At 37.7% G+C, this 24,247-nt stretch overlaps 1 protein-coding gene across 2 annotated transcripts in view; it reads right to left on the reverse strand.

Annotated features, from left to right (window-relative positions):
* Positions 1-9,543: 9,543 nt before the first annotated feature.
* The window catches only part of Vav3 (vav guanine nucleotide exchange factor 3), a 364,771-nt gene continuing 350,067 nt past the window's right edge, over positions 9,544-24,247 (reverse strand). The window contains exons 26-28 of one of the 2 annotated variants that reach the window (XM_063255201.1): positions 14,640-14,723; positions 12,378-12,529; positions 9,544-11,744 (exon numbers count right to left, since the gene is read on the reverse strand). In XM_063255201.1, coding sequence (XP_063111271.1) covers positions 11,703-11,744; positions 12,378-12,529; positions 14,640-14,723 — 278 coding nt within the window. In that variant the 3' untranslated portion in view covers positions 9,544-11,702. The remainder of the gene's footprint in view (positions 11,745-12,377; positions 12,530-14,639; positions 14,724-24,247) is intronic. The other variant, XM_063255206.1, reaches the window with a different exon arrangement.

The raw sequence follows: 24,247 nt of genomic DNA on the forward strand, positions 1-24,247 counted from the left end.
TCACACTCTCTCTTCACCCATCCACAGGTGAACAGGTTTTGTGTGCCATACACTCCCACTGTGAAGTATTGCCTCCCCAAAGGCCCAAAAGCAAGAGAGCTAACCTGTTGTGGATTGAAATCTCCAACACACTGTGACCTAAAATGAACTTTTTCTCTCCATAAGTTCTTTATCTGAGATATTTGTCACAGCAACAGAAAGCTGACTAACACATGGATTATGGACTTTAAATAATAGATCTCAAATCTAAAGGAATGAAAAGCAAAGATTTCACAATGAGGCCCCTAAAGATAACTGTGAAAGGACCCACTCCCATACCCATCCTTTGAGTCCCAAACCCAAAAAAACCGGCAATGAGGAAACCATATACACTAGCTGCTAATTTGGGGTATATATTCTAGTGTCGGAAGGTGCAAATCTAGCTTTCCAGTGTTGCCATCCAGCTGAAACCATAACTGAATCTTCAGTTCTATCAGTTCAGCTGCCTCACATTATGGAAATATCAATGCATCATATAAATGTAAGATCGCTGTTGCACTTACTTTGCTATAAAATGAATTACTTAGAACTAGTGCTTGGAGAATAGTAAGATATTCTATAAATTCATACTGGTTTTGTCAGAAACACTGTAGTAACACTAGGTAATCAGTTTTCAGAATTTAAAACGACTTTGCTGAAATTTAAGGAAGAGGGGAACAAATTCATGATCATAATGAGAAGGAAAAATAAGATGGCCCACGAGAGAAAATGATAAAAGGAGGACCAATTCAGGGTGGTAGAAGATGCTTCACAAAGAAAAGCATCTAAACTGAGACCCAAAAATGGAACATGGGGAAATATTTTTTAAAGAAAGACTAGTCCCATCTTACACTGTTCCGAGAAGAGTTCACCACCCTTTTTGCAACCTGTTCCTCACCTGACATTTTATCTGGAACCCCCTCCAAACACTTTCATTTCTACCTCTCCATTAAAACTTAGAATGTCAGAGTTACCAAAACCCTTCAATTGCCAAATCCAGTGGTTAATTCACACCTCTCATCTCACTTGAACTGGTATGTGTTGGAGGACACAGAAATGGTCCACATAGCAGAAGAAAGGAAGAATTTCGGCTCACATGTAGCTGGTTTAGTAGGTGGCCTGGTAGAGAAAGTTTGTGGACAATCTCCTGTGATTTATCTCCATTGCTGGAATCTTGGCTTCCCAACTTCTAAATACTAGCATTCAACAGGTCTTAGTAATTGGCTTCATTTTCCTATATTTATTTGCTAAAAATGGCATCAGCTGTGCTATTCATTTCCAAGTATTTTTTTTGTGTCTTAACTCTCTCAAACCCTACCTTATACTTAACTGTCTGTGTGATACCTGTACTTACTAACAGGCATTTTAAGCTTAATGTGTAGAGAATTGAACAACTGATTTCTTATATTCCTTCCCAAATCAGCTGCTCAACCTTAACCATGAATGTATCACATCACGTGTAAAGTAGAATAAGTAAAAAATTTTGACAAACTCTCTTGACAATTCTCTTATTCTCATCATTCTACATTCAAGCCATAGGCACAGCCAGCAGTGACATACCTGAAAGCTCAGCACTTAATACATCCTGATATGACAGCATGGTAGTATGAATCAACACTTCTCACCAAGCTGTACAATAGTGTTTTGTACGGTCTTGCTGCTATGCCCTTGTTTTTGATTAGTAAAACCTCCACCAAGCAGCTACAGTGATTCTTAAATTAAGCACATGTGATTATGGCTCTTCCCTGCTAAACACTTCACAAGGCTTTTAAAAGAATGAAAACCTAAAGCCCTCCATTACCAATCAAGTTCATCTGATTTAATACCATGTTTCTCACTCAGCATCTGTAAAGAGAGACCTTTATTGACCATCTTGGTTACAGTAGCATGTGCTTATACTGTTTTTTCCTCTGCTTTGATTTTTTTCGTATTTATGACTTAAATTACATCATATGCATTTATTTGTTATCTCCTTGTTCCTGCCCATACCATAGACTCTGTGTACAGAGATTTGTCTGTTTTGTTCACAAATCTTTAGCACAAGTGCACACAGGAAGGTAATTGAGAAATACATTAAATAAATGAGAGCCATTGAAGAGTTCTAGAAAAAGAAATGAAGTGATACAGCCCATGATTGGAAAGGTGCAAGAATGGAAACAGGAATACCAATCGGCAGCTTCTGCAGTCATCTAGATAGGACTGGACTGAGTTGGTGTAAGGTAGTGGAGACGTTTAAAAGAAAATGACACAAGTCTTCTGACCTCCCAGTGTATACACACATTTTATTTGAACCTCATCAAATTTTCCTTAGAAGCTTTTATTTACAAATTTGATTCCATGTAGATGTATCATGGCCAAATACTTACTGAATCTTGATACAGAATGTTAGGATGTCAGAACAGGGTGTAGACACAAGGATGATTAAACTTGATGCTTTCATTGTTTGGGTGAGAGACCTGGCCTCAAAGAGGTTGGGGGCTATAACTTTACCCATTGGCTTGTTAATGGAATGGTAAGATTAGAACCTGGTTTGTATGTTCCTTGTTCTTGTGCTCTTCCCACTAGCTATATTGCTCTTCCTACTAGTTATATCCTTAAAAATATGTACTTTTAACATTTTAAGAACTTTGAAACTGCTAATTATTTTAAAAACAACTTCTGTAGCTATAAAAGTTCATTTGGTTTATTGCGTGATTTTAATTGTACTTCTGGCTGCACTGATAAGTCCCAAGGGGAGACATCAGATTTTTTTCTGGGTATTTCTGTCCAGCACCTTTGAACTGGGAATGGTCAGAAGCCGTGGTGTTATTGCATGATTAGTAAGGTGGAGATTATCCGTTCCATTCCCTTTTCCGTATGCCCCCCCCCTAAATGCTCACTCAATGTAATATTTCAGGTGGGATCTTGATGGCAAGGTACAAACGCAAAATAAATCAAGTACTGAGGAGGCTAAATAGGCTGAATAAAGTAAACAATTTTTCCATACTAATTAAGATTCACTGCATCACATATTATTAATGTGAGTTTTCTCCTGGAAACCACTCAGGAGCAATATCTCACCAAGTGTCATAAATGCTTAGGGCATTTCCCACCTCTCTGAAAAACCACCACCCACTCTTCCTCCCTGCTGTATATTATGGAGGCCTAATTTTCACAGAATTCAGGAGTGTTTCATTAATTCTTTTAAATAGGTTGCTTGATCCTAATGATCTCACTCACACCAAAGTACATAGGAGCTTTCCTCTCCGCGTGAGATGTGTGATCCTGACACCTATGGTGGGAAAAAAGGATAATTCATTTGAGACTGATGCTCCCAGAAGCTGATGAATACACATGGGGGAGGGTGGTATTGTCCCAATCAGCTTCTAGTTGAATTTCTACCAAAGTATGACTTCTGTTTACATGCTTTGGGGTGACCAGGATAGAGACAGTTCCAGGATAACTTCTCACAAGAGGTGAACCTTTTCTTAGGCTCACTTTTCTCTTCCCATGCTATACTGTCTCTTTTAATTTCTCTCTACCCACTTGTATTTTTTTAAGTTCTCTAATCATGTGAGAGTGGAAGAGCTATTATAGGTTGAAATATCTATCCCACATAATTCATATGTTGAGGTTGCCCTGAGTTGTACCTTGAAATGTGACATTATTTTTCCTAATTAGTTAAGATGAGCTCGTACTGAGAAGTGTGGGTCTCTCATTCACTATGACTTGCATCCTTACAAGAAATTTCAACATAGATGCATATATAAGAAGAATGTTGGTGAAAATAAGATCTATATTGCCATGAGTCAAGAAACTATAAAAGCTAAGAAAGATCCTAAAACAGATTCTTCTTTAGTGTCTTCAGAGGAAGTGTGACCTGACTGGTGCCTGGATCTTCAGCCCTCAGAACTGTGAGATCACACATTTCTGTGGTTTGCACTGTTCTGACTGTGGTGCATTCCTATGGCAGCCCTAGCAAGACAGGAGCCATTACAGAAGAATGGCAACATTAATTTCCTAGGTCTAGCTCTATTTCTATGCACAGAATCCTGTGTGAGTTTTCTAAACTGCAAATGAGATCACCTCAACCCCCTAATTAGAACCCTTCAATGGCTCCCCCACTCTCCTTTCCACAGCTACGAGACCTACTGTTGCTGGCCCCTCAGGAAGCCCTCGGATGTTAACACTGTTCCTTCTTGCCTTCCTCAGTCTCCTCTGGAGCTTTAGTGTGCTCAAAACACTAAAGCATTTAGATACATTTATCCATTTTTTTTCCTTCTCACTTATTTAAATCATTTCCATTCAAAACCATTTCCAAATAAAACATTTCTTGATTACCTTACATCAGACAGCCTTCTCCTCATTTATTTTTGTCTCTTTCCCCTTTAGTAACACTTATTAGTACCTAATATTACGAGTCTATTTCTTGTTGTCATCTACAAACATGCAAGCTCCTCAAGCATAGGAGCTAGGTCAGGTCTGTTGTATGTTCAAAGCTTAGAACTGTAGAGTTCTCAGAAGGAGGTCACAACATATTTGTTGAATGAATGAGTATGTGGGTAAATAAATGATTTGCTAGAAACTTGGAGAATGTAAAGTTTCACTCAACAGCTGCTTGCTAGGTATGACTAGCAAGGTATTTGATTAGGTATTTGTACTCTCCTCTGTGTTATTGTGAAAGGGAGCTCACTTCATATATGTCAGAGAATCTTCCCCATCTCTTTTCCTTCCTCCTTCTCCCAAAACTGGGCAAGTCCTAAATGTAACAGGACAAAAGAAGCAAGTTCCCCTATGTCACCTTCTCTTGCTCATCCTGAATCCTCCCGTAGATGTTGGTACTGAATAGACATTCAGAAAACATACATTTAAGGAATAAACAGAAAATATTTTTTACAATACATTAAATTTTAGACTCAGCTAAATTCCTCCAGAGTAATCTGTGTCTTTCAGATAATCCTGTCTGCTTTCAATGACTTTTCAATTTACCCGTCTGTGATCAGCAACCACTGGGACAGCCCCACCAGGCCGTTTGCCTAGGCTCTTGTCCCTGTGTGATCTCTTGCCCTTGAGAGGCAGCTGGAGTTAGCAACTCAAAGCTAGGGAACAGAGCAGAGCAGACGTGAAAGAATGTCACTTCTGAGAATGTTATAATAAGGCAAGCCTGGATCTTGAGTGCTCTTGCTTTCACTCTGAGACGCTTATTTTGGGAGAAACCAGCTGCCATGTCGTGAGGCAAGCATGTGAAGAGGTCTGTATGAGTGAATCTGGGACCAGACTCTTCCTTCATTGAGCACCGAGAAACCATAGCTCCTGCTGACACTCGGCTGAAGCCTTCTGGGATACCCCAGCTGAAAATGCTCAGCTAATCTGCGCTGTGCTTCTTTGATTACAGACACTGGGCAACAATAGATGTCTGTTTTCCTCAGTTGCAAAGCTTTACAGTCATTTGTTATGTAGCAGTAGGTAACTGATCCCCAGTGCTCTGGTAGAACATTTGAGATTTGCACCCACACTTATGCATAATTTTTAAAGCATTATTATTGTAAATTTTAACTCAAGATGTTTAACTGAAAATGTTTCTTCCAAAGAAGCAAGTTCATGTATCTAAAGGAAGCTTATTTTTCATAGCTGAGTCCACTTTCTGAACTTGTAGTGTTTATTTTTGTGCGTATATTTAAACTAGTGGCCGAACACAATTTAAAAACTTTTTTTTCACTGAATGTCTACTTTCTATTAGATGGTTTTAAACATTTTACATATATTATCTCATCTAATCTTTTAAAAAATCACAACCATCTACAGTAAGTTGGAGTCATTATCCCATTTAGAGAAGCAGAAGAACAAGCAGGGTAAGCAACATTGCCAAGGTCAGCAGCCAGCAAGGGGCAGAGCTAAACAGATTGGATCTAAAGCCGATTCTAACCACTGGTTTATCCTACAGCCTAGACCAAGAGACAGGTGGTATAGAAGAATGGAACAAGTCAGAAAGACTTAAAAACTAATCCCCATGGGAAATGTTACTTAACGAGGCCTAGAGATTTTCTGATTAAAATATAAAATACCAATCGTTGATAGATTCTTTTTTTTTTTTTTACATCCTCAGTTCTTTTTTATTTATCTTTAAGTTTTTTTTTGTTTTTTTTTTTTTTTAAGAGGAAAAAGAGAAAAACACAAAACAAACCAAAGCGGCGTAAGGGTACACGCAATACAGAACTACAAAACAAAACAAAACAAAACAAAACAAAACAAAACAAAAAACCATAACAGTAAGAAATTACCTGCTAGTAGATTACACACTATTTTCTTGAAAATAGTTCCTCAAATCACAGTATCAAAGAACACAAGGTGGACATTCAAACAGGGAGACTGCAAACAGCTGTGTTCAATGTTCCAAAAACATTGATAAAGTCAGCTATTTAACACCCCCAAACACACTTGCTGTTATATCCGTTAGAGCTCCTTTTCTTTTTTTTTTTTTTCCCTCTCTTTTTTACAACAAAATTTACACATCTTGGATTTTATTACTCCTTAGTGCTTATTACTTTCTTTGGGGGGGGGAAGAATACAGTCAAATATGGCAAAACAAAGCTGTCAGTCAATACCAAGGATAGACGTAGCACATGGTGTAGAACAGAGTACAAGTTTATCAACAATGGTTACGTTGATAGATTCTTAGAAGGATTACATGGGACAGATGAAACAAATTCAATAAGCACTAGCACAGTCTCTGGCATGCACAAGTGCAGAAAAAAATTTACAAGTGAAAAAAGGGGACAGACACCAAACTATCATTAGGGGGAAAATCTTAAAAGAATACAAAGTTGACTTTCCCTTTCTTTAAAGCGATAACTGAGGTCAGTAGAAAAATACACAAGCCTCCCTGAGGAGACTCCTGAGTCAGCATCAGATCCACTGACATGCCCAACTCACTGACACCTGCTGACATCAAGAGGGGCAAGGATGGTGACCTCACCACATTTCCACCTCATCTAGGACCCTAGTGGCTTGCCAGAATGATCTTTAGAAGAAAAGCCTTATGAAGTAGGAGTAGCTGGAAAATCAGAAATTATCATGGGGAAATGTAACAGACATTTGATTTAAAGCCAGCATGACCTTGAGAAAACTAGATTAGGGCTTGGCCATTCAGCCATGCTAAAGTTCACCCTTTTATTCAAGAGCCTGAGAGCCCAGGGCACAAATAACTTTTCTACACACTCTCTTTTGGCAATGAGGCCTCTCACCATCTGGCCATGGGCCTGGGTCATTATTGGTGTCACACTGTGCCTAGAAATTCTAGAAGTTTCTGACAGAGTTAGAGTGCTTCAAAAGAAGTTCTTTTGTTCTGTTGTTTGTTTTTGTTTTTGTCATTTTTCCCCAATTTGGTTTAATGAATGGCATGTTGTGAGAGGATTCCTTTTTAACCTCCATTCTGGAAGATGTTCATAACTTACAACTAGGTGCCTTCCAAAGTCTGCCAGACCAGACAGGTACACAGACATTTCTAATCAGAGTCCAACCAATCCCAGAAAACCAGTTTCAGTGAAAAATGAAGTGACTGATGGACTAAGTCTAAACGATTTTGAGCTGGGTAAAAATTCCACTTTCCTAGTAAAAATCATGTGGAGCTGTAAAATTCAACTTCTGAGACTGCTTGTAGGTTTGCATATTAATGTTTCTGAATCTAAGTCTTTTACTCTGCATATAATTTGAATGTTGAAAATTAAAGCATAGGTAACAAAGCATAAACTCTAGTTATATTAAAAATAAAGACTGCAAGTACATAAATTGGTACCTGGCTATATATTTACAGTTCATGAAGGGAAGGAGACCAACTTTTTTTGAGGGCCTGTTATGTGCCAGGCTCTGTACAGGTGTGCTTTTCATGTTGCTCATTCTTTGCAACAGCTCTTTCAGCAACTTGTAATTATTCTTTTATTACAGAAGAGGAAATTGATGCTCAGAAACATCATTGGCAGAGTAAGGTTTGAACCTGGGTCTCACTGATGCTGAAACTCTTCCTTTGTTACCAAATAATTTAATTCCCTTCCTAAGGAGACTAATATATAGTTTTCAGCTTAATAAGATTGAATTAAGCTCAAGGAATTAAAAAATGAAGATAGCAACTACCCAAATTCCTCATCAAATCCATCTGACAATGGCAGTAATGATGACAATGAGCAAACATGGCCCTGTAGATAAGCCAGGGACAATTCCTATCAATCATCTCAGATGAGTCTCCTCCACACTACGGAGTGAGTGTGGTGATCACACAGACTGGCTGAGGCCGTACCTGGGCAGGATGAAATCTTTACCCAGATAGTCTGACTTCTGGGGTCACACTGTCTTCACTATGTCTGGAAAAGTAGGCAGGAAACCTAAGGACTAACTCCAAACATACACCAGTCACTCGATGGAAGACAAAATACTCCAAGGCTACCAGGGCTATGTTCTCATGTTAACCGACAAGTTGAGCAGTTCCCAGCATATGTTATAGTTGATGAGAATGGCGATTAATCTGATAGAAAGAAGTCATACAAATGTTAATGCATGGAAGAGAAGTCATAAAAGATGCCGCTAGAATCAGTTCCTCAAATGAAAAGAGGGCTGCTGTGTAACACTGTACTGAAATGAAAATCGGGGAATTCATTATTGCTGAGCATGGTGTCATGGTGATAAAGTACTGCTGTGGGATGGGCCTTTCCTAATTCTTAAACAGAATGTGCATCCTCCTTCTCCCTGAAACACAGAATCTGCCGGCCTGCTCTGCCAAGAGAAGTTTGACTTCTGGTCCTTTTGGCTTAGAAAGCATGATGTCAGAGTGCAAAAGTTGAAAAATGGACAGAAAAAGTTCAGTCTTGAACACCAATTTTTTAAGCCAATGTCTGTTGGGAGCTGTGAAGGAAGAAAGGAATACAGTAGTTCTAAGTTCTGTTCATCTTTAATTCTTTAAAATGGTATCACTATTTAGTATCAAAGAGTTTCATGGCTATAGAAGCTCAACTGCACCTAATCTCTCTTGTCCTATCAGGTGTGGCAGGATAGCTTAGTGGTTATGTGGGCTACCAAGTTAACTACTCATGTCAGAACCTGGCTCTGATACTTGCCAGCTATGTGACCTTGGTCAAGGTGCAACTCTTTTTTTCTTTTTGTACTAGGAATTGAATTCAGGGCCTCATGCTTGCTAGGTAGGTGCTGTGCCTTTGAGCTACACTCCCAGCCCAAGTTGCAACTTCTTGACGAATCTCTTCTTCTTGAAGAATCTTCACCTGAAAATAGCAGTGAAAGGGGGTTCTACCTTCTGGGGTCACTGTAAGTATACATGAGGCCCTTAGAACAGACTCAATCATGCTACCAGCTTTCAACAGATACTACTGACAGGTACTAAGTGTATCGTAATGTTCACTGCCCATAATTTTGCATTCCTGAGCAACACCCAACCAAATTACAGTTTGTATTTCTATGTTAATTAAGAGGCTGGTATATGTGAATTATGGGATTATTCAATACAAAGACTCTTCAACCCTTAAAAAGAAATCAACTAAATGCAAGTAGTAACTATTTATTGTATTGACATATTTACAAAATATTACAAAGTACAATACCATTCTAATTCACCATATTACATAAGAGCTGCATACATGCAAGACAAAGTATATGAAAAACATTTACTTCTGTCTTTGGTATTAGAAATCTACATATATCCACAGAATTTAAAGTTTCCAATACAAAGTATTAAATGTAGACAAAGATGTAACTGGTAATGTCATGAAAATGGGATCTAATATCCTCTGCTATGAAAACCTCCAGGTCAATGAAACTCAACACAAAGACCACATATCTGTAAGGGAGGAGTCTATGGATGGAAATAAACAATACATGCCACAGTACTGTACACAGGAGCAGTTCAGTTTGTGTGAAGCTGCACTCTCTGTAATAACACTTGCCTGACAGTAACAGACAAACATTCCCAGACACAGTCATAGATAAGACTTTATAGGAAGGAATCCACTCAAACGATTCACCTTGGTGGTGTAACTCTACTGTACAGAACATTTTATAAAATACATTTTCATGGTCATTTACACATTTACAAAGACTTGACTGATTTTAGCAAATAACAATGTTTCTAAAAGACAATCACAGTTTACATAATTCTGAGGTAAGGCCTTGAATCTATTCTAGATGAGAAGTCCTAACCTAGGAGGGTCTCTAGCAGGGAATGTGTGACCACTGAACATCAAGTTCAGATACCCAAGTATGCTGGGAAGAGGGAAGGCAGAGCCCCTTCATTTCAAAGATGATCTGACATTTCAGAACCAAATGTTCCTTGTTTGGTTCTATGAAGTTAATGCTTTGCATTTTTGTTTATCCAAAACACAAAACATTTTCAGCATCTTTTCAGAACATCACTTCTACTGTGGAGGAAACATTTCATCAGGAAAGGGCCAAGTTAGTGTCTTAACTTGACTGCCTACATTGGTGACTGGGCATTCCAAGAAGAATGTATTTAGATCTTACAAAAAAGGGAAGACTTGGTAAAAGTAATGTTCTGCAACACTCATCTTCCGCTAGGTGATAAATGCCCAGAAAGGCCTGCAAAAGGGAAGACTCTCAATGTCACAAGTCCACAGAAGCCCAGTGACCCTCTTTTTTGTCCCTAAATGCATAAAGGACCCAGGTGTGCTTTCCTTCCAAAAACCTCAACAAATTTGTTTGTGCTCAAGTAATACTCCATGAAAATATAGGATTCAACAAATATGCTGCACATCTATCCAGGAAGAAGGAAAGGCTAATGTCAATAGATACTGGTGCTATAAAATCATTTACTATGGAGTATAGCCCTTGATCTGCTTTGTAAACAACACCACTTTACTCAGGTTATGGGAAACTACCCATAATATATCTAACCATGATTACTTCATCAAGTACTACATTTTCAAAATAACCCTATGGCATCATGAAAGTTGCAAAATTTAGTACGAAGACAACTGTCATGTGCTTTATCTCCTCATTTTTATAAAAAGGAGTGTGCAGTTATAATCAGAACATCAAATGAGTAACTCAAATCTTTCTGGAATATATCACTTATGACGCAAACCTAAGCATTTATCTTTTATATTTTATCATGAGTAACATCTGGGGGTGAAATTGTTTGTTGGGCAATGAGTCACCTGTTGGACAATTTATGATAAGTAATGCTGAATCTTTCCAGTATACTGGATCTTTCCCAAATGAAAACACTCTTAATTTTTTTTTTCCTGCTAGGCAAAACAGAATTAAACCTCTGCTTCTTTGTCCCATCAAAAATTTTGGTGAATGATGCTTGACAATAAAGAAACCATGCATTAAGCATTTACTAGTGGATGGCCTTTAGGGTATCTGACCTGATGGAGGTAAAGAGAATCTGGATGAATGTGTTTGCAGGTCTCTTTTGGGAAGCAAAGCTTTTGGCCTTGCCCTGGTCCCTGACAATGACAGATGGGCAGGCTGTTTCTTGCATGGCTCTAGGCAAGCCATTAATCTGTCAGTACCAGCATCTTTAAAAATCCCAGCATTAAGACTTAGGAAGGGAAAAGGAGGGAGGATGCTGAACAGCCAGAAATGCAGCTTTTTAAACACTTCAGGTAATTCATAATGCTTTGCAGGCTCTGCTTATTTGTTCTCTGAGATTTTGGGTGCAGGATTCAATGCTGGATTGGAATTTATTCATCCTCTTCCACATATGTGGATGGAAACCAGCCCACCTGAAAAAGAAAGGCAACCGACATAGCAACATGACTTTGCATCTGGCATTTCAAAAGATTCTACAACACAGCATTTTGTTTTTGTAACATCCCAATTAAGTTGAGATTTTATGCCTGGTGTAGGTAAAGAAGATAAGTTTAACTGCTCTTACAAGCTTAATAGAGTAAATGATAGAAATAGAGAAATAAAATAAGCTTAAACAGTGTTCTACTCCACCAGCACACAAATAAATATGTAAATTAAGTGTAGTATGGGTCTCAGCCACATAATGATTCCTATTTCTGCTGTGGGACAGGATATAAAGACAGAGGTACTACATCCCATTCTTTCCAATCGAGATCAGCAGCTCTTAGAGATATTTGGCACTATCCATAAAGTGTGTAAACCAGAGCTCAGGTTCTAAAAAGAACTGAAATGCTTCTCAACTCCTCTCCAAATGGGAAGTTATGACACTTGCTGGAATGAACTTTACTTATGTCACTACGATATTCAGTGAACACACTGGTAGTGAGCTCCTAGCCCTGGCAAGGTAGAATACCAGTCTCTGAAGGCCAGGGTTCTCTCGTGTGAAGACTACAACACAATAGGGACCTTCTGTCCAGGGCAAAAGCACGTTGAGAGGGACAACTCACCCTGCCATTCACTTCTCCTCTCCACCAGCCATTCGCACTCATCTTTGTGTAAATCTTCACCACATCTCCTTTCAACAAGGACAGTTCTCGCATGTCTCTTGCACAGAAGTCATACCGAGCGATGGCAATGCCCAGTACTTTTGGACTTAATACTGTAAAGAAATTATGGGAGGCAGAGTTGATATGGGCTTGGTTAACAGCCATGCGGCCCTAATCAAAGGAACATTATTGATGTTATCAGATGCACATTCATGATTTCATTACAGACCAGTGATAATGGCGGAGGAGCTTGAAAGCAGCACAATTGCTGTTTCAATTCAATCATGTGCAGGCAAATTCATTTTATAAAGTTTAAACCACCTCTGTTCTATTTTCACCTTCTTTGTAAAAACTTCAAAACAGGGACTAGTTTTTGTAAAAACAAAAACAAAACCCAAACACAACTAGTTTATATCTAAATTACTATCTGAAGGACAGAATCTAGAATATGTTAGCATAAATTCCCTATTAATGGCACAGTAATCTATTTCTAATTAGAACCTCTGAGATGAAGCTTTATATTTTTATCTGGTAACTGACTGGCCTTACACTTAAAACAACTCAATTCTGTGCTCTAGTCAAATTGATGTCATCGTATCTATTTAAATGGTTTTTCTCCAACTAACCTTTTTATTCTAAAATTATATATATATATATATATATATATATATATACATACGTGTATATATACACATAAAAATGTATATGTACACACATGTATATAGTCAATTATGTAAAGAAGTGTGAAGCAGGTTTCACAGAAAGAACACAAATAATGCCTTCTTTTCAAATAAATACTGCCTCACAGAAAAATTTACTGAAATAGTCAATCAAAAACAAGATGTCAGGGTCTTCACTTCATGTGTTAGGTGTTTGTTATTTGCTTGTTATAGTGTTTTTGATAGCCAAAGAGGAGCTTGCCCTGACTGAAGTGAGAACTCCATTCAAGCTATATATGTTGGTGAGTCTCTAGTGTTTCATAACATGCTTTATATTAACTTCCCCACCTGTTGCTCTCTGAGGTTATAAAGGGTTTTCAATTATATGTTCGGTGAATCTGAGAATCACTCATCTGAGATTGGTGAGACTTTATAGATCTTAACGGGAGAAAGACTAAAGTGTAAGAAAACAAGATAAATGGGATGCACCATCCATCTGTATTTTTTACAGTTTCTAGTGGCCAGGCAGCTGCAGTTATGACCTATGTTACCCTGGAAAAGTCTGCCCACCTGGTGACAGGAATTTCTGGCCTGTAATTCATGGCTTTGCAATGATAGAAATTTATTTAGTCTCAAGGTTTCGATCATAAGATAAACGAATAGCAATGCCATAGATTTCAGAACTGTAAAAAGGAGTAAAAATAGGTCATTTTATTTTACTGTTCAGGATACAAACCACTTTAATGGTTTTCTTACTGAAAACTGTCCCATTTCTGGGGCACTGCTCTTAGAGTCAGTGCACATAAAACCCCCTGTGATGGAAAAATCCAATCATTAGCTTTACCATGTGACCTTGCAAGGACCTTTTAACCCCACCAAGCCACACTTTTCTCATCTATAAAATGAGAGGTTTATAGCTGACTTTTTATGTCTATTTCAAGATTCTACGATTCCACTGGGCCTTTCAGGTTAATTTTATAAAACCTGTAAGCAAACATACTTTACCTTGCCATTATGTAGTTCCCTCAGTGTCAAATAAACAGACATTAAACTCTCCAGTTAATTACAGAAATGAAGACCAAAATGCTTGGGCACAAACTGGAGAGCTATAGAAGTGATGGGTGCCTGTGATTCTTTTAAGCAATATATACTGAATTTACTTTTCTACTTAGCGATAAGGTTTGGATTTTGGTTCTTTGCATTTTCTTCATGGAAATAAACACTATCTTTTCTCAATTAAAACTTATAGTCCTCAGGAAGTTAATTCTGCAGAGTACTTCATCTGTGTTTACACTTTCAGCACCACCCCTCCAACCTCTGCCCACATATACATTATAAAATGTGTTATTGACACATATGGCATGAGCACACACACAAAAACCAGAGAAGTAAAATGTCATGACAAACAATGACTATGACAGAGGAGAGTGTATGGTGGCAATGGTACTCTAGGCGTGGTCTGTGAGGAGATGTAGCTACATGACAGGTTTTACAGAGAAGTCAAAATATGTTATTTGCAAACAGAAGCATGTTGGGGAGACATATAAAAGCCGTAAAGCAGTACCTGACCAGAAAGGAGTGGAAGAAGGGGGAACAAAGCTGTAGTCTGGAGGAGTTAAAAAAGAAAAGCCACAGAACAAAGAGGGGGCTTAGAGAAAGAAAGAAAAAGAGAGAGCAAAAGAAAATTTAGGAATTGGCAAAAGTTATCTCAACACAACTAATTTTGTTGTCTGTGATCATAAGAAAATTGTCACATGCGCGTTGGAATAATAAGCTGGGTTTTTTACCCGCCACTCTTTTGTTAGCATTTCTGAATAAATAGGCCAAACTTTCACATTTGTATTGGCACTTGCTCTGCAGTTCAGGACTTTATAGAGAAAGTCAAACCCACTCCATATTGCCGCTTTTGAACTCCATCCATCCAAGGGTGGTCAGGGATGGCCTTCTCCTCTTGATGTGGTGCCCAGCTCCCACTTGGTTGCCACAGTGGCTAGGAGGATCTCATCAATTCTTATGTAAATGTAGTTTACATCAAAACTAGTGCTAGTAAGTAAGTGCTTATAGAGAGATGTTTGTTAAATATGCAAGTCCCATAGAAAATTCCAGGAAATCAGCCACATGTTTTGTTAGGTTCAAGTTTTATCACCAATTAAGCATAAACATCTCAGCTTACTTTTAAAAGTGGAAAACGCCAAGGAAAACCACTCTGAATCATCCTTGAGAAAGAAAGTGAGTGTATCCTCCAAACAAGCTATATGCATCTGGGAGCTCCAAACTTTATACTTTTAGCAAGAGTTAATAACAATAATCAAACATTTTGATGTGTTAAAATAGTGTGGTCAATATATTGAGTATTTCATTTAATCATTACTTCAACTCTAGAAGCAAAACAATACCATTTCCCCTTTTGATCTAAGAAAACGTAGGTTAGAACTCAAGCAAGAAAGACTCCAGATTCCACATTCTTAACTACTGCTGCATAGCTCTGCATCTACCCCTCTGCCTCACACACCTCTACAGGAGGCTATAAAATGTGACCTACTGAAAGCATGGTACCATTAGAATGAAATAGGAACATGCACTGAAAAGTTTCTCCCAATATTTGTTTCCTTCTTATTTAATGTAATAGATTCTTCAGTTCAATCACGTCTCCTCAGGAAGAAAATTGCATCTTTCAGCCTCTCTTGCAATTTGGTATAGCTATATGGTCATGCTTTGGCCAATAAGATACAGACAGACACATTATAAGCAGCTTCTGGGAACTTTCCTCACAGGACAGCAGGCACATGCCTTTGCCCTTCTTTACAATTCCTAGTTCTGTTGTGCTATTTGGCATATCAAAGCTACCAATCTAGGTCTGTGGTCACCTTCAGGCTAACAGAGCATGAACTTGAGGAATCAGAGTTACTAAACCTTTCATGGAACACAGGTGGCCTGCCTTCCCTTCAGCCATTGACTGACTAATGTAAAGTTTTTAGAGGAAAGAGAAATAAATGATGTACTCCTTTTAAGTCAATTGGCTTGGATTTCTGTCCCTTGTACCTGAACTGAATATTAACCAGTCCAGAAAAAGCTTTCCACAACCAAAGATAATGTAAAACTGGACTAAGAAAACTGGGCACGACTTCATACAATCTTCCTTTATTTTCTGCCTCTTTTCAGGCAGCTGCTTGACTTTGAAAGACACAGAATTCTCTGAATTGTCAGAGAGGGATTCTAGGGAGGCCTAAGAAGAGCACTAGCTGTTATAGGGATCACCAGACTCCAGCCAAGCAGACTGACCAGGGTAACCGGGGGAAGGTCAACTGCTTTTGGAATTATGGATCTTGGAGCTTTGATGTCCTCCGTGATATAGTCATTACACTCTTTTCTGACAATGTTCTCACATGTATATTTTGTACCTGCCTTCAAAGTATATGCTTAACAGTAGTCAACAGTCTTTTTCTATTCCATTTGTAAGTTTTACAGGTTCTGTTTTCTAAGAAAACTTTAAAATATGTCGGTACATACCTTCACAACTACTTGCCTATTAATTTATGATTATACAGTAGATCTGACACATCACCTTCTTAAGGTCATGATACACTCATGACTACAGAATAGAGTAGATGTCTTTTTTTCATTTATGTGGTTTTTTCCCCCCAATACTAGGGATTGAACCCTGGGCCTTGCACATGCTAGGCAGGTGTGCTACCACTGAGCTATATCCCCAGGCCCGAGCCACAACTCCAGCTTCTTTCTTATAAAGTAAATAGCATATACTTATTCTATTACAGGTAAAAAGTCTGCTCCCAAGAGACCTACTTTATGTCTGGGAAAATTTAAAGCCCTCATTGTATACATTACTCTGGCAAGAATTAGAATTTTCTCCTTGGACTGTTTTGTGACTATCCTTCATTCTTGTTCTGTGACTATTTTATTCGTAAGGATTAAAAAAAAACTGTATTTCTCCAAAAATTCTAATGAAGGTAATTTAAGCCAAGAGCCTAAAATATAACAAGAGATAACTTATCTCTAAAAGGAAGAAATGAAAACTCAATGAAACAAATTAAGTGCAATTAAAATAATCTTACTAATATTAAAAATAGGTAGATAAATTAGATTGATAGCTTGTCTATAATCTTAAAATATCTAACATTCCTGATGTAATTTGGGCAATTCTTTTCCAAATGACTTGAATTTCTATTTCAATAACATATTACCAGGTTGCTACCCCTGTCTCTTATCTAACCCTAATTTCCTCATAATTATCTGTATTCATGTCAAACAGCTAGAATTTAAACCTTCTCAAAGCTGACCTAAAATACTGTAACTCCAACTAAAAATAGTCCTTACATTTGGCTTCAGCCTCTCCTGGTCTTACTAGACTAGCTTTTGTTTCCTGATGAGTGGAACAGATTCTTGGATGTGCTTTGTTTCTTTACCTGAATTCCAGTCTGTGATTTCCAGTGTTTTTATAACACTGGCCTAAAGTATAGAGATTATCTTAAATTTAACTTGATTGAAAAATCAACCCATCATCTTTCTCATTATAATCTAGTTCAACTTTTTACTTGCAGGAATGCACTGCTTTCTTTGTGAACTACCCTTGCAAAGTCAGTGTACTGCTAAATTTACTATTCTCTCTAAGTTCAATACCTTCTTCCACTGCAATCAAATTTAACCCTTCATTAACTCTGAGCTTTACCTTCCCAATCCCAGTGCTAATGTCAATTCTAACCTCAGACCATAGCCCTCCAACTGATCTTGCTTTCAACTTTGTTATCATTCTCTTTTAAATACTGCTTCTTGCTACTTGCTACACAAGCCTAATGTAGATTTTGTCTTTGCATTTGCTAAACTATGAAATTCAAACTCAACATGAATTCCATACCATTTCATCATCTGACACCTTGTGCTTCGTAACCAAATCTATCATGATTTTCAAATATGAATTCTTTTTACCCTGAACAGCTTCCAACTTCCTCCTAAGGCTGTCAGCTGTATTTTCAACTCAGAATTCTACTTATTCTAGAATATTGTTCCTACCTTTGGGCTCTACTAACCTAAACTGTCTCTGAAAGTCTAGCTCAGTTCCCTCCTGTGAGTTTCCCTGTCCAATCCAGATACTACTTGTCCCCTTTCCTAAACATGATGCTAAGCATTTACAACATGGTACTTTGGGGCTCTGTTATTAATGAGGGCAAATGCCCCAGGTTGCATCTCCAGTTAGACATTGATTCTGGAAGGCAGGGGCAAGTTCTCTTATTGTTTCTGTGTCTCCCACAGAATGGGGTCCAGATTGAAGCAACTGAATAGACAAGTATCTCAGCAGAGCACTTAATTTTGTAAGCTCCTTCTGTCTCTTTCTTCTATTCATTTATCTCCTCTTTTGCTCACTGAACTACCTGTTCAATAAGACTTTCAACAAAGGCTGGCAAAACACAATGAAAGTGAAATATGTCCGGGTCCCATTTTTCTGGCTTCTTCAGAGCCATAATATATTAGTGATATTTCTACAATAGCTAACTTTTTTCTGAGATTCTGAACAGCTATTTAATGCTGTATGTCTCATAACATTAACTACACTATGTGCCTGAGGAATCTTCTTTGGAGTAAAAGGTTAACCAGTTTTTCCTGCCACCCACTCTATAGCTCTCAGCCAGCCGTTTTAAGAATTTGTGGAGATGCTTTCCACTTTTGTATACATGGTAACATGATTACCTTTTGCTACTCTACCTGTCGATTTTTACTGCCTTTGGGTCCTTAATTCTCTTGAGCTGGAAAAATATCTTTGAGTGTCTGGCACCTACTGATACAAGAATAAAATATAACTTGTTTTCCTAGTAAAATATGGATTTAAATGTAGATGGAAGCAATATCCAAATAAGATGTTTGATAATAACATTTTGCAGAAGGTTTAATTTGTAAGACATATTTACATCTATGCTGAGAATATAAACATGCATCTCTATACACATATGCAGATTAGTACAAGAAGGACATTGCGTGCAGGTCTTGGAATAGAATGAAAAGAGTCCGGCAATAGTGATATTCAACTGGGAATGGTGCTGACTATTATCTTCTGGACTCTTCATTCACTGCCTAACATTACAGAGAAGCCTTCCTGCTAGTGCCTCATGTTTTTTGAAAGTTTCTTGAGAGACTACTCTTTTATTCATATCAGTACGTAAGTAGAAAATATTAAATTAATATTGAGCCTTTTCTAATTAAGGTAATCATTTGCAAATTGCATGCTTTTCAGATAAGGGCCTAATTTTTCTCCTTCTTTAAACACTTTCAACTCTATATTAGGACAAGAGTACTAGTTAAGAATCTTAGTTGGAGAGACTGAAGAGGAAGGAAGGGCCCTGCTTATTCCACATGTGTATGACACCTGGCTCTTAACTAGGCTAACACATGGAATATTATTATCAAATGGATGGCTCATAATTTAGTGGCTTCGTATTTCCAATTATAAACTATAAAAAATACAGTCAAGTATTTATCAAAATTTTGAAGTTAAAAAAACAAAACATGAAATACTAGTAGTATCTAGTGGAAGTGGAAATAGAAGTTATCTATTTGATTGTCAGTAACATTTGAAATTTATATGCGTTAGAGATCATAATCAATCAACAATCTTCCCTAAGGTGTTGGTTATCAAATTGTGAAGCTTTCTTGAGCTAACAATGATCTATTATGTGTATCAGAGAACTTTGCCCTAAGCATTCACTAATTACTTGCTGGTAGTTTATACATTATCTGACATTCAGGTTTAGTTGTAACAAGATGTGTTCACACTCATTTATGAAACAAAAAGTTATCAGCAAGAATATCAGGCACCTGGACCAAAGTATTAACCACACAGTGATCTCGAGTGTGTGGGCCAGCAGCCACCTAGAGCTATGTGTATTTCTGAAGACCTGAGCTATGTGAGATCCTTTGCTGAGCAGTTGAGGTTCTTTTAGCTAAGACTGTCTACAGATGGTCTAACAGCAGAACACCCTGGGAATTTAATGAATGTTTAATTCAAATTTGTAATCCTTACCCTGATTTTAATTTAGAACTCAAGTATGTCTTCTTTTTAGGTTCCCAGCAACATTTCTCCCAAACAGAACAAACTAAAGGTCCCTTGCTTAGTGTTGATTCTATATTTTACATATCATCACTGAAATCTAAGAATAATTCTGATAGTTTTTTTTAATTGAATGCTGATATCTGGAAAATTAAATTTCTGTTAACATGAAATTCAAAGATACAAAAGGAAAAGTTATGCCTAGGATTACTGACCAAATAAACTAGATGATAGTCAAAACTGTATAAAATCATTAACAAGAAATAAAATAAATAAAAGATCTTTCTTTTGTTTTAGAAAATTGGATTGATACTGGCTTGGAATTTCAGACTATTTATAGGCATATGTTGTGTCAATGTAAAATTGATTCTAAATTCACATTTTTAAAAAAATCACTGACATACATACTAAATTACTAAGAGCACAGGACTATCCTAAATTGTTAAAGAAGATACAGAAAAACTTCTGACTTCAGAACAGGTAAAGGTTAATGGAGAGACAGACACACAGAAATTACCTAGAAATAAAACAATACATTCTGGATTGAGAATGCTACAGTGAGACTCTATCCCCATTGCAATCCTAAAAACAAAAGAAACCATCCAATCTTCTAGTTACTTAGGCTCAAAACATTAGAATCATTCTTGAGTCTTCTCTTACTGTGATATCTTGTGGTCACATCTGGTTCGATCATCTTCAGAATCTACCACCTAAAGATGTTGGTCCAAGCCATTATCACCTCTCCTGGCACATGAGTCTCCTAATTCATCTTTGTGTGTACCTTGTCATCTCTTCATATGCTCTTTTCTCAACAAAGAAGGCAGAACAATCCTGTTAAACTGAATCTCTCCTTTTCTTAAATCCTTCTAATGGCTTCCCATTTCTTCCAGAGTAAAAGTTAAAGCCCTTTAGGACTTTACAAGATCTGGCCTCCCTTATGTTACAAACCTGAACTCCTGATAATTTTCCTCTTGACCCTCTGGCTCTGAGAAACTGTTCATGTCATACATGCTCCTTAATTTGCTCTGGTTGTTCCTTTTCTCATTTCTCTGAGTCTATACTAAAATGTAACCTCCAGCATAAAATACAACATGCTGTCCTACAAAGTCAAAGAGTCACTGACATATAGACACAGATACCTCTAGTACCATGTTATACTGCTTGGGGGGTTTCTTGGGGTTATCATATACAAGCAGAGAAGTACACAGAAAGAATGCAGTTCCCCAACTGCTCATTGTAAATGATCTATGTATACTGTGATTCAAGTTTCAATAGCCTGCTCTACATAATGATGGGGCATAAAGATTTTTATGTGAATTAACAATAACACTAGAAGCTCCTAGTCATGCATGTGACCTTGTTAGAAAAGGGAGCTTCTAGAGCTAGTGGCTGGTTTCAGCCTATGAAACTAGTTAACTAAGAACTGATGGTGGCCAGGAATGCTGATACATGTCTGTAATCACAGTTCCCTGAAAGGCGGAAGCTGAAGAATCACAAGTTCAAGCCTACCTTGGGCAACTTAGTGACTTAGGGAGACTGTCTCAAAATAAAAAAGGGCTGGGATGTAACTCAGTGTGAAGGCCTTAGGATCAATGCCTGGTACCATAAATACACACAAAAAAGATGGACCAACTTAGGTTTCTGCTGTACTGCCAAAGGGAAGGAAAATAATCTTTCTGTTTTACATATGACTTCATGAGCTCAGTTAAAATCCTAAACCACCCCTGAGCAACTTTAAGCATCATGACTTCATTTTCCCAAAACACTCCTCAATTTCTAACACTGTATAACTATTTTGTAACCTGTCATCTACTTTTCTCACTAACACATGCATTTCATGAGGGCAAGAACTTGTGTCTGCTATGTTCACTGCTGTCTATCCCAGCACATCCAACTGTGCCGGCCCTGAAGAGGCTCTCAATGAAGACATATGCTGAGAGCATGGAGTTGGGAACCTATGAGGAGGTTACGGGTGAGATGCAATCACTAAAGGAGAAATGAAGAGTGCTTAGGTGAGTCCAATATGCCTACTTGTGCCCTCTGAGGATGGAGGTTAAAGGAAAGGAGGAAATTAACTGAGAAAGGAGGGGTTTTGAGTAGGGAAAAATCTGAGCCAAAAGTCAAATAATATTGGAATTTTTGTGCTGAGTTCTGACAAAGTACAGTATTGTACAGGAGGGTTCCAAGGACTGTGAAGGATCTGACAAACATTTATTTGATAAGGGATTTAATAATATTTAGGGAGGAAGGAAGGGAGGGAGAAAAGAGTAAAGGAAGAGGGATAGAGGAAGAAAGGAAGAGGAGACACTGGAGGGGAAGATAATGGGAGGGAAAAAGAAAAAGAGGTAGTAAAACAGAGAGGAGGGGGAAGACTGACAGTGGAGAAGGGAAAGATGACATCTGAGGGGAGGTTATAACAGTTCGGAGTAGCAGATTTGTTTTGAATATAGAGTGTATTGTTTTTGTAGTATATTATGAAGTTATTATAGTGACTATATAGTATACTTCTTATAAACTAACTATGGTAAGTATCTATAGTGAGACAATTTTCTGCATCAATGAAAGAACAAAAACACAATTTTGTCAAAAATTAAACATTTTGTGTGGTAGTAAGATCAGGTCATTTGAGTGTTCAAGAAAAGACTGATGACCACCTTTTAGGAATATTATAAAAGGTGTTTGTTTGGAACAGCATGTACTGGGGATAATAATACCAGTTACCAGAAGTATTATCCTGTAGTGTCACTTATTGTGGAGATTATTAGACTGTACTGAGCAACACTTATGGGTGTTTTTGTTGTAGTGTTTGGTGCAAGTAGATAAATGTTAAATAAATAAAACAATTAATGAAAGTGTGAATGAATGATGTGAAGCATATTTAACTAGTCAATGCCAAGAAGGACAGAGAGAGGTGCGGACTTGCTACTGTATGCAGACTTTGAATTCACTAGAAGTAGCATGACAGTGATAGGCATCAAGAAAGCAGAACTCTAAGCATCAGCCTTCACAGCTAGGAGCCTGGGAAAAATTTTAGGAAAGAAAACTGAGAATTTCTTGGATGTTTTCCGGTCAAGACTAGAAAAACTAATCCTTGAATCAGGCCTGTCACGGGAGGGATGATAGTCAATGTGAGAACATGCACATCAGTAGCATGCAGCCAGTTTTTAATGTAAAACACAAGGTTTCTGAGAATGGACAGCATGAAGGATGAGAAATACTAGAACAATTAAGTTCTACTCTTTCTGTATTGAAATATTAAAAAGATGTTTTTGAATGAAATTATTTGAATCTCTCTAATTTATATTTGTAAGCCACATTGGAAAGGGATCCTGGATACTCATAACTAACTTTTAAAGTCATTAGAGAAAGGATAAAAATGCCTTAAAGTAACCAGTAAAGCTCTTGAAATAATAATTTTAAAAAATAGCACAGGCAAGCATGACCTAATATGGAGATGTACAGCTTTTGTTAATCAGTTGTCCAAGAGCTGGAAGTTTCTGTGGATATCACAGACATGTGGCAGGAAAGGAAGATAAAAATATAACCAATATGCTGTAAGTAACTCAGCCCAGCAGAGTGTGTGCACTAGGAGAGGCTGGCTGATACCCAGAAAATCAGAGTGGAAAACCAATGACCAAGAGAAAGGAAAAGGACTTTGCAAAAACCCTAAACATGGTCATATGCAGCTAATGTAACATTTCACATTGGCTAGCAGTGTGGAATACATGGATGTGGTGGCAGGAACAGCAATAGCAGCTCTAGGAGCTAAAACATCTTACACTTCCCACACGCCAGACATCCTTCTAAGGACTTCACACCAACTCATAAGATGAGCATGAAACACTATGACACAGTGCTGCATGGTGAAATAAAGAGGGAAATACTAGAGAAACTACCCCCATTGCTAGAAAGGAATATACTGTACAAGCAGTCTTTTTATATATGTTTGACAAAGGTACTTCTTGCAGGGCTGGAGGTTCATGAAATATACCCTTGAAGTCAATGATATGTAAAACAGGCTTGGGAATATTTCGTTCTGTTAATCTACAAATTGCTGAACATCAGAGACATTCTTAAGGTCTCGTATTCTCTATTGAATATTTTACACTAAGGGC

This window comes from Cavia porcellus, unplaced genomic scaffold (assembly GCF_034190915.1).
Source record: "Cavia porcellus strain 051 isolate PalLab524CR breed Dunkin Hartley unplaced genomic scaffold, mCavPor4.1 scaffold_1, whole genome shotgun sequence".
Classification (NCBI taxonomy): Eukaryota; Metazoa; Chordata; class Mammalia; order Rodentia; family Caviidae; genus Cavia; species Cavia porcellus.